At 37.4% G+C, this 16,352-nt stretch overlaps 1 protein-coding gene and 1 long non-coding RNA gene across 7 annotated transcripts in view; one reads left to right on the plus strand and one right to left on the minus strand.

Annotated features, from left to right (window-relative positions):
• The window catches only part of TTLL7 (tubulin tyrosine ligase like 7), a 156,144-nt gene that overhangs the window by 97,278 nt on the left and 42,514 nt on the right, over positions 1-16,352 (plus strand). For 4 of the 5 annotated variants that reach the window (XM_047794247.1, XM_047794249.1, XM_047794246.1 and 1 more), the window contains 5 exons: positions 701-787; positions 4,906-5,104; positions 9,085-9,290; positions 10,301-10,435; positions 11,511-11,591. In XM_047794247.1, coding sequence (XP_047650203.1) covers positions 701-787; positions 4,906-5,104; positions 9,085-9,290; positions 10,301-10,435; positions 11,511-11,591 — 708 coding nt within the window. Of the gene's footprint in view, positions 1-700; positions 788-4,905; positions 5,105-9,084; positions 9,291-10,240; positions 10,436-11,510; positions 11,592-16,352 lie in introns of those variants that run through there. The other variant, XM_047794250.1, reaches the window with a different exon arrangement.
• On the minus strand, positions 5,024-14,824 carry LOC125134668 (uncharacterized). 2 transcript variants are annotated; one of them, XR_007136705.1, is made up of 3 exons: positions 14,756-14,824; positions 14,149-14,267; positions 5,024-5,284 (listed from the first exon to the last, which is right to left on the minus strand). It is a non-coding gene; the product is annotated as an uncharacterized LOC125134668 (long non-coding RNA). The 2 variants fall into 2 exon arrangements; XR_007136704.1 differs by lacking the exon at positions 5,024-5,284 and adding an exon at positions 13,517-13,588.

Below are 16,352 nucleotides of genomic sequence, written 5' to 3' on the forward strand. Positions count from 1 at the left end.
ATAAATGAAGATGTGATTTTTCATTGAATAAATAACTCAATGAAGCAGTAGACTATACCTCTTTTAGTACAGCTATTATACTCCTATTTCTTGGGTTTGCTCAAGGTCCACTTGGTGTATGTTTTTAGCATTTTACCCTATGACTTCAAAATGACTCGAAGAGCACAAGAGAAGGTATTAAGCCTATACAATGAAAACCTTTCATAAAATTCTAAAGATACTCTTGTGCAATAGTTAAAAATTTGAAAGTTTTATTAAGTTGTACCCATTAACTAAATACTAACATTAAATTGTTCTAAACGAAACTATTAGGTCAATCATCAGTTTTCTGTCTGAAGTTGCAATATTATTTTGCACTACTCAGTAAGGAAATGATTGATGAAATTGTGGTCTGGAACTTTTCAAAAAGTTAAAGTGTCTAATAGGGTAATTTATTGTACTATTCTAAGATTTTAATGGTATACTAGCACATAACAATATATTTGCTTATGAAAATAAATATATAATAGATTTTAGCTATTATTTTTATTGCCATATTTTAGTGAAAGTTTCTTCTAGATAGTTTGCCATGACCATTTATTTCTCATTTAATCTTTTGCTAATTAGTTTTAGGAGTCCTTACACACAAGCTTAATGAACTTGGAAAAATTCTGGTCCATTAGTGATCATGATTTTGATTAAACAAATTTTTTTTTTTAAGGAGGAAGATATTTTGGATCTTCTGGAGCAATGTGAAATTGATGATGAAAAGCTGATGGGCAAAACTGCCAAGCCTCGAGGACTGAAGGTACAGTACCCCTACCTTCCTTAATATCAAAGCAGATTCTCCCAAGTAGAGCTGATTTTTCCTTCATATTTCTCACTATAAGAATGACTGATGCCACTTTTAAGGAACCTTGTGGACTATGCAGACTAGCTTTCTAGTGATGACGTTATACTCAGGAGAAGCTTTGTTTTGTTACTTTCCCTCATCTTCTGATTCTTTCCCTAATCCAGTGAAAACCTTTTAAGTTGGGGCCATGCTGGACCTAGAATTGGTACCCTCATTCTTTACTCAGTGCTGTTTTCCTTATATCCCCAGACATGTAGTTATCAGAGACATATAGCATGATAGATAAAGCAAATCATGACTCTAGAGCTTCTAATTGGGAGCCTCATCTTTTGCTGGCCCAGCAATATTGAAATCGTGTTATGTAAAATAGTTACAGCTTCTAGGGATACCTAGAAGGCTGTCATGTTGGCAAAAATAGGCAGGTGTTTGCTTTACCTTCATCTTTTCTGGGGTGATGACCTCCACATGTTCCTATGTCAAAGTCCTTGCTAGTAGAGTAGGAAAGGGTTGAATCTATAAAATCTTAGAAATTTTTTCATTCTGCTTTTTTTCCCACTCTACATTTTAGCAGCACTAATCTATGACTATCTCATTGAACACTTCATGCTCTGTCATGATTTCATGCTATTTCTGTGCACCAGCAGTGTCTGCCTATGAAAAAAAAATTTCATTCATTGCTTGATAGATTAGACCCCCCTCCTAATCCAGCTGAAGCATTGTTGCCTTTGTGAAATCTTCCCTACTTCCCCAAGTTAGACTTAGATCTTCCACCTCTCCTTCTGTTGCTGCACCACAAACAGCACTTTAAAGAGCAGTTGTGACAAATAATTGTTTGCATCAGTATGAGCTCTTAAGTTCCTTGAAGATAGGAGATATTTTTCATCTTTACATCACAAACACCTAGCCACTTAACAGGTCCTCAAAGCCATTAATAAGATTTGCTGAATGTGTCCACAAGGACTTTACTGACTGGTGGAAGACCAGATTGGTGAACCAAAAACCAGGGCATACTGTGGCAAGTACTGTAATTAAGGGAGTGGAAAGTGCTACAGCAGCATAGAGAAAAAAGGGATTGGTGTGCCGTGGATGGCTTCATGAAGGAAGCGCCATTTGAACTGGGTTTTGAAAAATGAGTAGTGCTCTAAACATTCAAGAAGACTGGAAGGACCTTTGGGGTAGAGGGAACATTGAAAGCAAATAGATGGAGGTGTGATGCTGCATAGGGTGTTGGAGAAACAACAAAGAATTTGGTATGACTCAGTGGAAGATTCTCAGAGAGTAAATTGGTGCAAGATGGACCTGATGAAAGATGCATATCTGGTGGTGATCAGAGGCCTTGGATAGCACGTATTTTTCTGTTGAATTATGTGTTCTATATTGAAGAAATGGAGAAGATGTTGGTAATTTCTTTGAAACAAATCTATTTTTAGAGTGTCTACTTTTAAAGTGAATACCTTTACAAGTTATCATTTCATTTTGGAAAACATTGGGGAATTTCTGAACTTTGTGTATTAATTATTTAGCAATTTGGCAAAGCAGATGTGAGGCAACCTGGGGGCATGATGTTCATGGCAGATTGGCAAATGCAAAGGCCTTAAGTCAGCCATCTAAGGTCTTATATTTCCCTTTGCTTCATCAAATAAGGCTTATCATTCGGATAAAAATATGACCTTGTAGATGACAGAATTCACACTGTGTATTTATTCAACCCCTCTTATTCCAGGCAAATAGTAGGAATTAGCAGTGTGTTTGTTTAAATGAAATTAATTGGTTAGTTCCTTCAGTTATTAATGGCAGAAATATTTCACAGTGTTGAAAGCTGCATAATCAGTCTGAAGCAAAAGTGTTTTCTTATAACTTCTAACCTTATGTACACCAAGGGTCTGGAGTGAGCCAAACTTAGTAAGCTTTCATTTTTAAAGGGATGTTATTGCATGCCAAACATTGATTTCCAGTGTCGTCACTGGTAGAATAATTGAAGGTAATTAAGGTTAAATGAAACTTATACTGGGGGAAATAACTTATTTGAGAATCTAAGAAATATTAATTAACTATATGAGTAATATCAAATAAAGTATTAACATTGTTCTTCAGCCAACTGATAGGTACATTGGTATTTGTTTTATTATTCTTTGTGCCATTTATATATTTTTAATATATAACTCAGTTCATAATAAAATTGGGCATAAAAATAAATGCTATGATTTGTGTTACACATCAATGCCAGTTTACAAATTCTATTTTGTAGCTAAAGCACTGTTTGGAGTTTATGTTGCTATGGTTTCTTATTAATTATTGCTTGAACAATGTGTTGGTTAGCAAGTCCCAAATGCATATATGACATAAAGGTTCAGCTATCCATTTCCATTTGTGATTCTTTATAGGATTGAATAACTCATTACATAGTCAAGCTCCTTAAGAAACTTTAAAGCTATTTGCCTACATGAAGGCAGGCACCACTAGCAAGCCTGATTGTGCCACTGTTTCTTCTGGGTATGCTAGACTTCTGAAGAAACACCCTTCCTCTAGAATTCCTAATCCCCCAGACTATCAAAATGTTTGATGATTGTGTTACTGGTAAATGTTTTTACGCATAGCTCTTTGAATATTGTTAGTGCTGAGTAAATATTAGACTATCAAAAAGAGAACATTCTTTTAAATGCAGGTTGGTACCTTAGTGTATTAAACGGCTTCCCTGCTTTGGTTATTTTTCATCCGTTGCGAAGACAGTAACTTTCAGAAGATCCTGCTTTGACTTACAATGTGTTCCAGGCACTTTGTGAAATGCTATTTCTCTCTTTGTATTTTATCCTGCACTTTTACATGAAAGGATTCACCTTATTTCACCGAAATCCCAGGGTAATTAAGGATTTCATTATGGTCCATGCTAACGTCAAAACATTTTTGTTTGATTTAACAGAGAACAAGAAGCTAGTATACAACTACAGGAACCTTTCCCAGCAGGAATGAGAGGCATATGGCATGTATGATATAGCCTCTTAAGATGACAGAGTTACAAAACTGTCCATTTCTTGGTGGTGCACATTCTTTCTGAAGTGAAGTTGTCCCACTTCCTTTATCTTTCATTCCTTCAGCTGGCATCATTGGAAACACATTGATTGGGAGACTGGGAGAGAAGTGATTCTAATGGAGATATTAGAACCTGATAGCATGGCACTTTGAATCCTTACAGATTTATCCTTACACGTGGCACTTATCCTCTAAAAAATTTATGCCACACTGATTTTTACATTATATCTCTCTTTTTTAAAAGTAGCATGAGCAGTGTAAAAGAACGGTGCTCCGTTATGACTAGGCCCTGTGTGTCAGTCAGGAATCCTCCAAGACATGAGTTTGTACATAGCCAATTTGGAAAGTGGGTAATTAACTGAAAAATTTGTTTCTAAAAATGACTACAGTGAAATTAGACATGTGAGGAATACCTTGGTTCTTGTTGCACAGTATGTGAGTGGACAGGCTCATAGGCTCTGTTTTAAGATACGACCTACTTTATAGTGAATTTTTTTATAATGGTTTATATAAATGCTGCTTTCCCCTTCCTTCCTTCCGTCCTTCCTCCCTTCCTTCCTTCCTTCTTTCCTTCTCTTATTCCTCCTTCCTCTCCTCTCTCTCATAAGCATGCACACATGCACATTTATTGAGTGATTTTGAACATTAGGGATAAAACAAAGGTATGTCTCTGAGTCTTGATGAGCAATGAGTAATCCCTCTGCATGGAACACAGAGAAAAGCTGATTATGTGTGGTTTGTATGTTTTATCTCAAACATTTTGTCTTTATTTTGTGATTCTTTGGGCTACTTTGGTCCTTTGTTTAAATCATGCTGAAACAGCATTTTACTCTTCATGACTGACCTATATCATTTAAGAAAGACTATTTCACAGAAACAGAACAATTAGTGAATAGCATTGTAGCAACAGTACTCGGGGAGGTTGATTTTTTCAGGCTTAAGTGAAAGGCAGTAATCATAAGCAGAGAATTAAAAATAGTAACTAATCATGTTAATAAGCCTTTTTGAATTCTAACAAAATAACACATTTCCTTCTATTTTAGCCTCTGTCTTCCATGCCTGAGAGCAGTGAGATGATGAAAAGACAGAAGTACTATAGCAGTGACAGCAGCTATGGTAGCAGCAGCAGCTCTTCAGAATCAGAAGACAATGGAAAGGAAGAGTACCAAAACAAGAAAAGAGAAAAGCAAGTTACATATAATCTTAAACAGTCCAACCACTACAAATTAATCCAACAGTCCAGTAAGTTAATTTCTTCTAATGTAGTTGTTATGTGAAGAATTACGGAACTGAAATTATCGAACTCAATAAAAAGACCTTGGGCCAAATGAACCCTTGTGTGTGAGGAGACCTGGATTCCATCCCACTTCCTTCTCCAGCTGGACCCCCGTTAGGTTTGGATCCCCCAATTCCTTTCAGAGTCTGCAAACAGAAAACAAACGAGTTCAATTAAGGATCTCTATAGTTCCTACTTCTATATCTCAAAGCTTTTGCCAAGTCCTAGATTTCTGCATGGACTTTTTAAAAATGTGCTTCCTGGTTGATCTGCGGATTGCACTCTCTTTTAAGCCAAAATATTCTGTCATTCCGTCCCCGACTCTGTCACTCATTTTGTTTTATATTCTCGCCTATTTTTTTAAATGTGTGTATCTCTCTAGGCATTTGACTTGAATGTGTCTGTGAGCCACAAAACTGTGGAATAGTTGAAGTTTTGTTCCCTCCCGTTTTCATCACGGGTAAGCACCTGCCAGGGCTTTTGGTGTACAGGAAGTGAGTGTTCAGAAGAGAGAACAAACAGCTTCTCCATCTCCTTCCTTTCCCTCTTCCTTTTTCCCTTTTTCTTCTTTTTCTCCCCCCATTTTTCTCTCTCCTCCAGTCTCCTGTCTTTTGTTCCTTCTTTGATCCCAAGGCCCACTGTTGTGTCCTTCATCCCCAGATATCCAGTGCAGTACTGCTGTTGCCCAAGCTCCATTGGATACCCCTTCCTGAGGCTGCCCCCCTGTGCAGGACTTTTCTTAGCTTCTGCCTCTCATTTCTTTGTTTGCTTTGTTGTCCATTGTCCTAGGGCTCCACAGAGGAATCCCTTCAATCATGCAATCAACACATTTGTGGGCCTCTGTGGCTCGATCTCCAGCAATAGTTTCATATGTATGTTAGTTTCCTGAAAATGTTTAGTTTTAAATTTGGCCTTCCCTGCTTATGGGGAAAATGCATAAGGAATACAGAACAAACAGATGAAGATGTTTAAGGGCCTTTCTTTTACTTCCAAATTATTCCATAAAGATACATGCTAATGTGCCTGTCTTTAAGGGTATGTATATGTGTTTGGAGGGGAAAATATGTATTATGTTCCATTTCATTTGTTTACTCATTTCATGTACGTTTATTGAGACCTATTCCAGAGTTTGTAAGGTATTTTATCCATTATTTCCTTTTTTCTTAAAGATTTGTTAAGTACTTTCAGTGTGTCTCTGTGTAAGCATGGCTCTGATTTCTCTTTTAGAAGTTGTCATTGTTCTACCCAGTTTTCATCAGTTTTTAAGCCTCTTTTCTATTGGCTAATGTGTGCATCCCTAACAGCAAGAACTGTCAGAGGATTAGGGTAGGAGTGAGAAAAAAATTGCTGGGGTTCCTATAGCTCTGAGATTTTTCTTTGTTCCCAGACAAATAGGTTAATAAATAGAGATTAGACAGTGTACTAAAATGTTTTTAAGTATAAATTCACATTTTAAAGCTATATTTAAATTTTTTTTCTATTATAGTTGATTTACAGTATTCTGTCAATTTCTGCTATAGCTCAAAGTGACCCAGTTACACAAATACATACTTTTTTTTTTCTGTCTTTTTAGAGCCACACCCTTGGTATATGGATGTTCCTAGCCTAAGGGTCAAATCGGAGATACAGCTCCCGGCCTACACCACAGCCACAGCAATGTGGGATCCGAGCCACATCTGCAACCTGCATCACAGATCACAGCAACACCAGATCCTTAACCCACTGAACAAGGCCAGGGATTGAACCCACATCCTCATGGATACTAGTCGGGTTCATTACCACTGAGCCTTGATGGAAATTCCCTATACATACATTCTTTTTCTCACATTATCTACCATCATGTTCCATCACAAGCGATTGGATATAATTTTCTGTGCTATACAGCATGATCTCATTGCCTCTCTAACCCTAACCCTAACCCTAACTCCAAATGCAATCATTTGCATCTACCTTAAAGCTATATATATTTTTTTCAGTTATATTTTTCCTTATTCATTCCATTTTTTTTATATTAGGAATTGTAACAAGAGTTTCAATTTGTTGTCTATTCTGTCTTTAATCTTAATGCTACGAAATATTATAGCCATAAACTCTTTGAGTTTTCTCTCCAAAGGGTTGTTGATAACCAAGAACAAGATCCAGATGATGTATAACACTTTCTGTTGTAGATAGTAACTCAGGAATTTTAAACCTGTTACCGTCCCAAAGGATGTATTTTGGTTTGATATACGGTAGTCCTATGCAGAAGTATTTTTTCTCAAATAATTTGTGTATGCAAGTTTCAACTATTTTTTTTTTGATCTTCTTAAATATCATTGGCATGTCTAGCTCTTTCATTATTTTGTCTGAATTTCCAGTGTATGCAGAGGAAAAAAATGGGAATCTGTTGTGTTTCAAAGGAAAGGATATTTCTTTCTGCACCTATGATCTGGTTATACATGTCCAAACCATCACCTAAGCCCTTGAAGGGAGCAAGGCCAAGGTGTAGGTAATAGGACATGCTTTATTGAGGGTATGTTCTTAGTAGAAGATTGGCCCCCACACAGTCCTTTTTAGAAGCACCGTCCATTCAAAAGAACTAGTATGACTTTCAAGTTCAAGAGAAGGTTAATAGTTGGAACAAATGGAAGGTTTTTGTTTTGTTTTGTTTTGTTTTAAAAAGTCTTTTATAGCTTGAATGAGTATACTTTTTTTGTACTCTCCAGAACCAAATGAGGACTATTAGTCTTATCATCAATTCAAAATTTCCCTTAGAAATACATCCCTGAATGTAAGGTTCTTGTCCATTGCCTTTATAAAGGTTTAAATTTTTTTCAACAGCTAATGAAGAGAAATATTTGGGTATTCAACCTGCCTTCATGTGAGTTTTATTAAATTATTTAATTAGTGAAGATTGATATATTTCCTGAGCAGAGAGAGAATATATAACAGGGTATATAGACTATATGAACATAAAAAGATAAAAACATTGATAATATTGAGTGACATTCTGTTTTTCTGTGTCAGGAATTGAAATTCACCTGGAACAACTGCTTCTGTTTTTTAAATGTTATCGCCATGGAGGAAGATATTCTATGGTTTTTCCTGGTTGTTCTGAGAATAACCCTTTAGATCCAGATATTTTTTTCCCTTCACTTAACTCTTTTACTGTGGGAATTTAAATCTAATTTTTAAAATTCTTCTGTCCTGTGAATAAGATTTATCTGTCTAGTACTACTCTTATAATATCCAGTTATATATTTAAACTCCTTTAGGATAATCTTTGTTTATCTTCTGTTTTATTATCATTTTTTTCTCATGGGCCCTAAATTTTATAAAATCCATTTATTCTAGCCATTATATAGACCCCTATCTATTTTCCCTCATGAATCCTGCTGTAAAATATTCTATTTCTAACCTACACACAGATGCTAATAAGTGATCAACCTAGTCCAGCTATAGTAGATGGTATCATGATATTTTAAGAAAGGGGAGGGGGACTGGCATTGTCAGGATTTAAATCTGAGCCTGGCTACTTTCTTGTCATGTGACCTTGAGAAAGTTCTTTCTCTGAGCCTTCAGGCAATGGAGGCTCATACTTCAGAGGGTTTCTATGAGAATAAAGATAAAAGTGTAGCACCTAGCATGATGCCTGGTTTATAGAAGGTGCTCTATACATGTTAGTTTTCCTTTCTTCTGGTCCTTTGATATCATTATTCAAGAATAGAACATTGAAGTACTGTTTAAGTATTATTTCATGATAGCCGTTCTCCATACATAACAGGGGTTCTGTACCAGGTTCACTGTTTACATTGAAGAATTAACTTCAAACTCATATTCTCATGATGATGCCTATACTTTGACATTTATTGCCACACTGCTAATTGTTGGTTTGTATAGACCCAGTACAGTGGAGAACTTCTGCTAATTCTGCTACTATGTGAACCCTCTTCTTCACCATCCATAGGCTCCATAAGGCGTTCAGTCAGTTGCCCTCGGTCCATCTCATCTCAGTCACCATCCAGTGTGGACAACCGCCCCTTTTCTGCTCAACAAATGATATCAGCATCCCGGCCAACATCAGGGTCTCGGTCACATTCTTTAAACCGTGCTTCTTCCTACACGAGGCATATGCCTCACAGTAATGATGCCAGCTCCACTAGCTCTCCCATGGTAAGCCTAAGTCATCTGTCTTGCTCCTCTGAGATTAGCGCCGTACCCAAGATTCAGGTAGCAGAGGGGTTAGCCAGGAGGAGGACAGATCGAACTTCAGATCCTTCTGATAATTCAACTCATGGCCTCCTGGAATTTGGATTATTTATCTTTCTTCACCTATAACTGAGTATGGACTCTTAAAACACAGACTTGACTGTATCATAGAACTTGAGGATGAACACTGATAAGAGGACTTTATTTTCCATTTGCTAATGGAGTAGGATAATGCTGTTTAAAATCATCTGAGTAAATATGTGGTTTCGCAGTATATGATGCAGTATATCTGTAAATCTGGGGATGTTTGATGTATGGAAAATTTTCTTTAATGGGACTAGGGTTGATAGGTTAAAACATAAACCGTTGATAAGTTATCCATATAGCCCTGAAGTACAACATTGTCTATAATATTTCCTGTTTATTAACATATTAGTATTAGTTGTGTATGTATATTTCTTAGAATAAATCCCAGAGATTCAATATTGAGGAAGTCAGTGGATTTATTTTTCAGCCAGGATTACTTGTCAATGCTCAAATAGTTATCTCCCTGTACCTTCACATAAACCAGAGGCTTATTTAATTTGTTTATTTAATGTGGTTGATGCTTCTAAAGAGAAAAGTCTGAAGAATATAAGTGAATGAATTTCACTTGATTATAATGAATGCTTTTTTTTTTTCTAATCAGTAATTGCCTAAGGTATATGTAGAAAATGAAACTGACCAGGAAGTCTTTTTTTAAACACATAAAATACAGCTCTGTAGAAATGTGAAAGACACTCTAGGGAAATCATATCTATTTAATCCTAAGAATTTAATGCTGAGAAAAAATGTAAAAACATTATTTTCTTTCTTTTTCATTGTTATCTTTTTCAATTAAAAGTGCATCATTTTTACCTAGAAATGTCTTTCAGATTATAGTGGCACAATGAAATAAGACCCCCTCCAAATATCTGTATTCTTTCAAATTTAAGTGTGAGTCTTTGCGGCAACTGAGAACAAAAGAACAAGAAGATGATCTAACAAGTCAGACCTTATTTGTTCTCAAGGACATGAAGATCCGGTTTCCAGGAAAATCAGATGCAGAATCATTACTTCTGATAGAGGATGTGAGTATTTGGTGTATACAAAATTCTAAGAGTGCATACGTTTTTATTCTTCTTCGTAAAACATTAAAATTTATTTCCTTTTTTTTTTTTGCTTTTTAGGGCCGCACCTGCAGCATATGAAATTTCCCACACTAGGGGTCAAATCAGAGCTGCAGCTGTGGGCCTATGACACCGCCACAACAAGGTGGGATCCCAACCGTCCAGCTCCTTAACCCACTGAGTGAGGCCAGGGATCAAACCTGTATCCTCATGGATTCTAGTTGGGTTCGTAACCCACTGAGCCACAGCAGAAACTCCTAAAATTTATTTCCTGATAGCATTATTCTCAGTGACATAGTAAAGTTAACTGATGTCTTTTGCAACCTCCACAAGTTTTAGAAAATACAGAGGTTGTTTTAGTTATTATAATTCATAAGCAGTGAGATCATGTTTATAATCAGTAATGCAAAATATCTTTTAGTGTGTAGTCATATTTTAATGATTCAGCTGCATCAAGTGAGAATAATCAGTGTAATATAATTATTGTTCTTAATGACTGAAGACATATAAAGTTAAGCCTGCTTTTATAAAGATTTTCAAAGATCTCCTATGGAATGAGATAATAACAGGAAAAAATAAAAAACCAAAAAACAAAACGGGGCCCTGGGCAAACTGTCAAGAATATTTGAATGTGACACCTTGAATGGTTTTGGTCAAATTTTGAACCGGTTTTTGTTGTGTTTTCTTGTTACACACACATTTGCACCACCCAGTGGAACATTCTAAAATGGCAGAGTTCTAAAATTCACATTAAAGGCCTTACTCCTAATTTAGAAAGAAAGCCCAAGTTATTAAAATATTTTGGGTGAAGGAGCATTTCCTCAGTCACATTGTCATTCATAGGTTAACTCTTCATTAATAGAAAGTTGTTTTCTGCTTTCACTATTTTTTTTCTTTTTGCTTTGTTTTTGTTTTTGTTTTTTTTTTAGAGGAGAAGGCACCATCTAGTGGCCAGTTGTGGGATTAAAAACCACAGCCATGCCTGTCTAAAGGAAATTGCTAGATTAAAATTCTTAATGTTTCTCCTCTAAAACAGATCATTGATAACTGGAAGTATCATAAAACAAAAGTGGCTTCATATTGGCTTATAAAATTGGACTCTGTGAAACAACGAAAAGTGAGTAATGAATGCCCCAAACGTGTTTGCTCTTTTGGATTATTAAGCTGCATATAAAGCTAGGTCATTAGCCACATTTATAATCAAACTACATACATGCTCATTTGTTTACTTATTTCCTTAAGAAATATTTATTGCATATCTATGATGTTTCAGGCACTATTCTAAGCTCTGAAGATAAACAAGTGAATTAAAAAAATTCTGTGGTCTTGGAAGTTCCCATCATGGTGCAGTGGAAACGAATCCGACTAGGAACCATGAGGTTGCGGGTTCGATCCCTGGCCTAGCTCAGTGGGTTAAGGATCTGGCATTGCTGTGAGCTGTGGTGTAGGTCACAAACACGGCTCAGATCTGACATTGCTCTGCCTGTGGTGTAGGCCGGCAGCTACAGCTCCAGTTAGACCCCTAGCCTGGGAACCTCCATATGCTGCAGGTGCAGGCCTGAAAAAAAAAAAAAAAAGACTGGAAAACACACACACACACACACACACACACACACACACAATTCTGTGGTCTCATAGAGCTTACATCCTAGTTAAGGTGTTTGGTAATAAATAGTAGTAGGGTTGTGTTAACTACTATGAAGCGAAATAAATCAGAATTAAAAAATTAAGAGAAGGTGACCTAAATGAAGTGAGAAAGAAATACTATGCAGACCACGTCTGTAGCTACAGTGCATTGGGGCAGAGGGAAGAGCAGATACAGAGGCCCTGGGTAGAAGTTAGCTTGACAAGTCCTTGAAGCATAGGGCACACCATTTATTGCCTTATTTACAGGATAGTTGGTTTGTGCTGGTCAAGAGTAAGTGATATGGGAGTGACAGTTGAATTTTGACAAATAAGAGGGTCCAATCACAACTGAGAGGCCATGGAAAGTCTTTGGGTTTTATTCCAAGTGATGGGAAACTACTGGAAAGTTTTGAGCAGAGGAGGTACATAGTCTGGTTTATAATTTGAAAAGATCATAGGAGCTACTTGTGAAAAATAGAATTGGGGGAGAAGGAATGTGGCAGAATAGAAATAGAGAATAGGTAGAAGGTGTTTTGAGTAACTGAGGCAGGAACTCATGGTGCTTAGCTAGGGTTGTAATTGAATGGGTGGATGTTTGTCGTTCCTGTTGTCTTATTTTACTTTGATTTTGGTTTTGGACATGCTAGGGTTGATATATTGATTAGACATCCAACTGAAGATGTTGAGTGTGTGGTTATATATATGAGTTTTTTAGTTCAGAGCTAAGGTTGCATATGGAGTTAGAAGATGAGCACCAAGACCTGGTTCTTGTTTTGATAACATGGAGGTCTGTGGTTCCATGATCCTGGCAAATTCAGCAGAATGGTGGGGAGTAAAACTTGCCCAGAGTAGGTTCAAGAGATGAGAGGAAGAGTTCCCTTGGTGGCGAAGTGGTTAATGAATCCGACTAGGAACCATGAGGTTTCGGGTTCGATCCCTGGCCTTACTCAGTAGGTTAAGGATCCGGTGTTGCTGTGAGCTGTGGTGTAGGTCACAGACACAGCTCGGATCCCACGTTGCTGTGGCTCTGGCGTAGGCCAGTGGCTACAGCTCCGATTAGACCCCTTTCCTGGGAACCTCCATATGCCGCAGGAAGCAGCCCTAGAAAAGGCAAAAAAAAGACACACACAAAAAAGAGATGAGAGGAAAAAGGCACAGCTAGTATAGGCACTTTTTTAAAAGAATTTTTCTGAGAGGGGAAGGGAAATGTGGTGGTAGCTGGAAAGGGATGTGGGTTAATGATAGGCTTTTTTTTTTTTTTTTTCTCTTAAGATGGAGATATTTAGTTTTTGGAGTTCCCCTTGTGGCACAGCAGAAATGAATCTGACTAGTATCCATGAGGACGCAGGTTCGATCCCTGGCCTTGCTCAGTGGGGTAAGGATCTGGTGTTGCTGCAAACTGTGGTGTAGGTCACAGACGTGGCTTGGATCCTGTGTTGCTGTGGCTGTGGTGTAGCCTGGCAGCTGTTAGTTGCTGATGAGAATGATCTAGAAGAGAGGCATGGCACAGGAAAGAGAGGTGACGGAAAATCCTCCAGTAAGTCAGCTGGGAAGGCTTGTCCTAACCAGGAGCATTTATCCTAGTGGGGGGAAGGCAGAGTCCATGGCCTTGTTGTAGGAACATGGGAAGGTTTTCTTCCAGTGGAGTAGGACTTTGGAAATGTGAAGAGACAGTACAAGGTACGTGCGAGCTGTCTCGGAGCAAGAGATGGACATGGCCAGCAGCCCTAGGGGCCCAGTGAATGCATTGCAGCATTATTTTCAGGGAAATATGCTATTTTAGTAGCCATAGTGAAACTGTTGTATTCCCTAATAATGCATACTGCCATTTCCCCATTCTGGGCTTTATTGCTAATTAAGCTGAAAGTTGACTCTGATCAAATGATGACTTTGACATTGTATACTTTCCTCTTAGTAAATTGAGCTCACTATTGTATATTAACTTATTTGGCAAGGGACAACTTAGTGTCCTGTCATGTCAGCAGACACTGTGCTGCTGTTGAGGAGGATGCAACAAAGCTGGTAACAGAGGTGGACAGAAAACTTACCATAATCCTCGAGTATTGGTTTGCTTGGTCACTGTCTGTGCCTTTGATTGATTAAAATAAGGACTTCTTATTGGAATTGAAATTCTGATTTTTTTGCAAATCTGTGTACTTTCTGTAATCTAGAAGATAGAGTTTAGGTAAGTTGCTAATCAAAATAGATGGCCCATAAACAGATTAAAGTATAAGGTACTAATACATGATAAATGTGACATTTCGAATCAGTGGAGTAAAGGTAATTTTTCTCCTAAATGATACAAAAACAATTGTCTACGTATTGGTGAGAAACTTAATTGGAAGCCTTATCTTTTATCATATACACAAATAAATTCCAGATAAATTCTAGTTTTACATGTAAAAAAAGAAAATTTTCAACATTTAAAAGAAAATATTGAAAGCTGTGTTTATAATCTTAGAATGTGGAGACGACTTCCTAAGAGAAACAGGTTTTAGAACGTACAAATCTTAAAGGAAAAGAATGACATATCTGATTATATGGACACTAATGGATGACCAAAGATGTCTTAAACCAGGTTAAAAGGCAGAAGTGGTGAGCATGGGTGGCAGGGAAAGGGGCAGGGGGTGGGTATTGAGGAAGACAGATACTTACAGCATATAAAACACAAAGCAGGTATTCCCTGGTGGCCAAGTGGTTCAGGATCCGATCCAGCGTTGTCACTGTTGTAGTGTGGGTTTGATCCCTGGCCTGGGAACGTCTACACACAGAGGGCAGAGCTGAAAGAAAAAAAATCCACACAAAGTAATATCAGTAAACCAATATTTCCTAAAGGTCAATCAGCAAAAGGCAAACTATCCTAGAAATATGAATAAATAAAATGGAAAGGCATGTATGTAAAAAAAAAAGCCATGAAAAGATAATTTCTGGATCTTCAAATTTCCAATTTACATGTAAATAGACCCCTGACCTCACTAATGATAAAGGAAAAGCAAGTGAAAAAACATCATTTTGGCAAAAAATTAATAAGAAATAATATCCAGTGATGGAAATAGTCTGGATAAAAGGACCATTATTATACTATTGGAGAGAGAATACATTGGTACAAATCTTTAGAAAGAAAGTTTGCTTTAATCTATTAATAGCCCCCGAGAACTGCTCAGCAGCCAAATGAAAATGTCAACTTCTCATGTCTAAAATGACAAGAAGCAAAGGCGACTTTCTTAGGCAACCTGACCAGGTGCAGTGAAAGCTGGTCCTACATCACCCCCACAATAAAGCCCAGTTCCAAGTGCCCCAGGCAGATGTCTGGTGGTATTGTGGGAGTCCACTAATGGGCATCCTTCCGGAATATCTAAGTGAGACTGTACTTTGGTGCAATTGGCTGTCCTTTTAACCCTGGCCTTTAGGCCCCAATCTCAACTTAGCCAATCCTGAGGAAACGAGACATCACCCCCATGGAGGGTGGTGGGCCTTTGACCCCCAGGTCTATATTGACTCAATAGGTGTTCCAAACAAATTTAAGACAAGAAATCAGGTAGATCCGTGTTTGAATCTGCTCTCTTTTGGTGGTCAACCATAAACAAAAATGTTGGTTGGATAAACTACATCTTTTACAATCAACAAAGATTCATTAATTACACTAGAGATGCCATTGAAGAAATAGCTGAACAGCTAGGGCCAACTAGTCAAATGACATGGGAAAATAGACTTGCTTTAGACATGACCCTAGCAGAAAAGGGTGGAGTCTGTGTAATGATTGATATCCAGTGCTGCACATTCATTTCCAACAACACTGCCCCAGAAAGCACCATCACCAAGGCCCTATGCAGATTAATAACCTTAGCAGATGAGCTTTCAGAGAATTCTGGTATTAATGACCCCTTCACAGACCTTTTAAAAAATTGGTTAAAAAAAAAGAAAAAAAAGAAATGGACTAAATCTTTACCCCTTAAACTGCTGTAGTTAGTGTCCGTGTCTTAGTTGCATGTTATGAAATTCCTTTTGCCAGGGGACTTACTCAAAAATTAATAAAAACTGCCCTAACAAAGCTACTGGGACCCCCTCTCCACCAAGCCAGTATACTCCTGATGGATACAATAGAACATGAGAGCCAAACCGTGATCAAAGTGTTTGAAGAAAATAATACTTGATAAAAAAATGAAAGGGGGGAATTGTGGAAAGTAACATAATGTCTTTTCTATCAAAAGAAATCTTGGTTACTCCATTTTGCTCTGGTTTTGCCTTCCTG

The sequence above is a fragment of the Phacochoerus africanus genome, chromosome 8 (genome assembly GCF_016906955.1).
Source record: "Phacochoerus africanus isolate WHEZ1 chromosome 8, ROS_Pafr_v1, whole genome shotgun sequence".
NCBI lineage: Eukaryota > Metazoa > Chordata > Mammalia > Artiodactyla > Suidae > Phacochoerus > Phacochoerus africanus.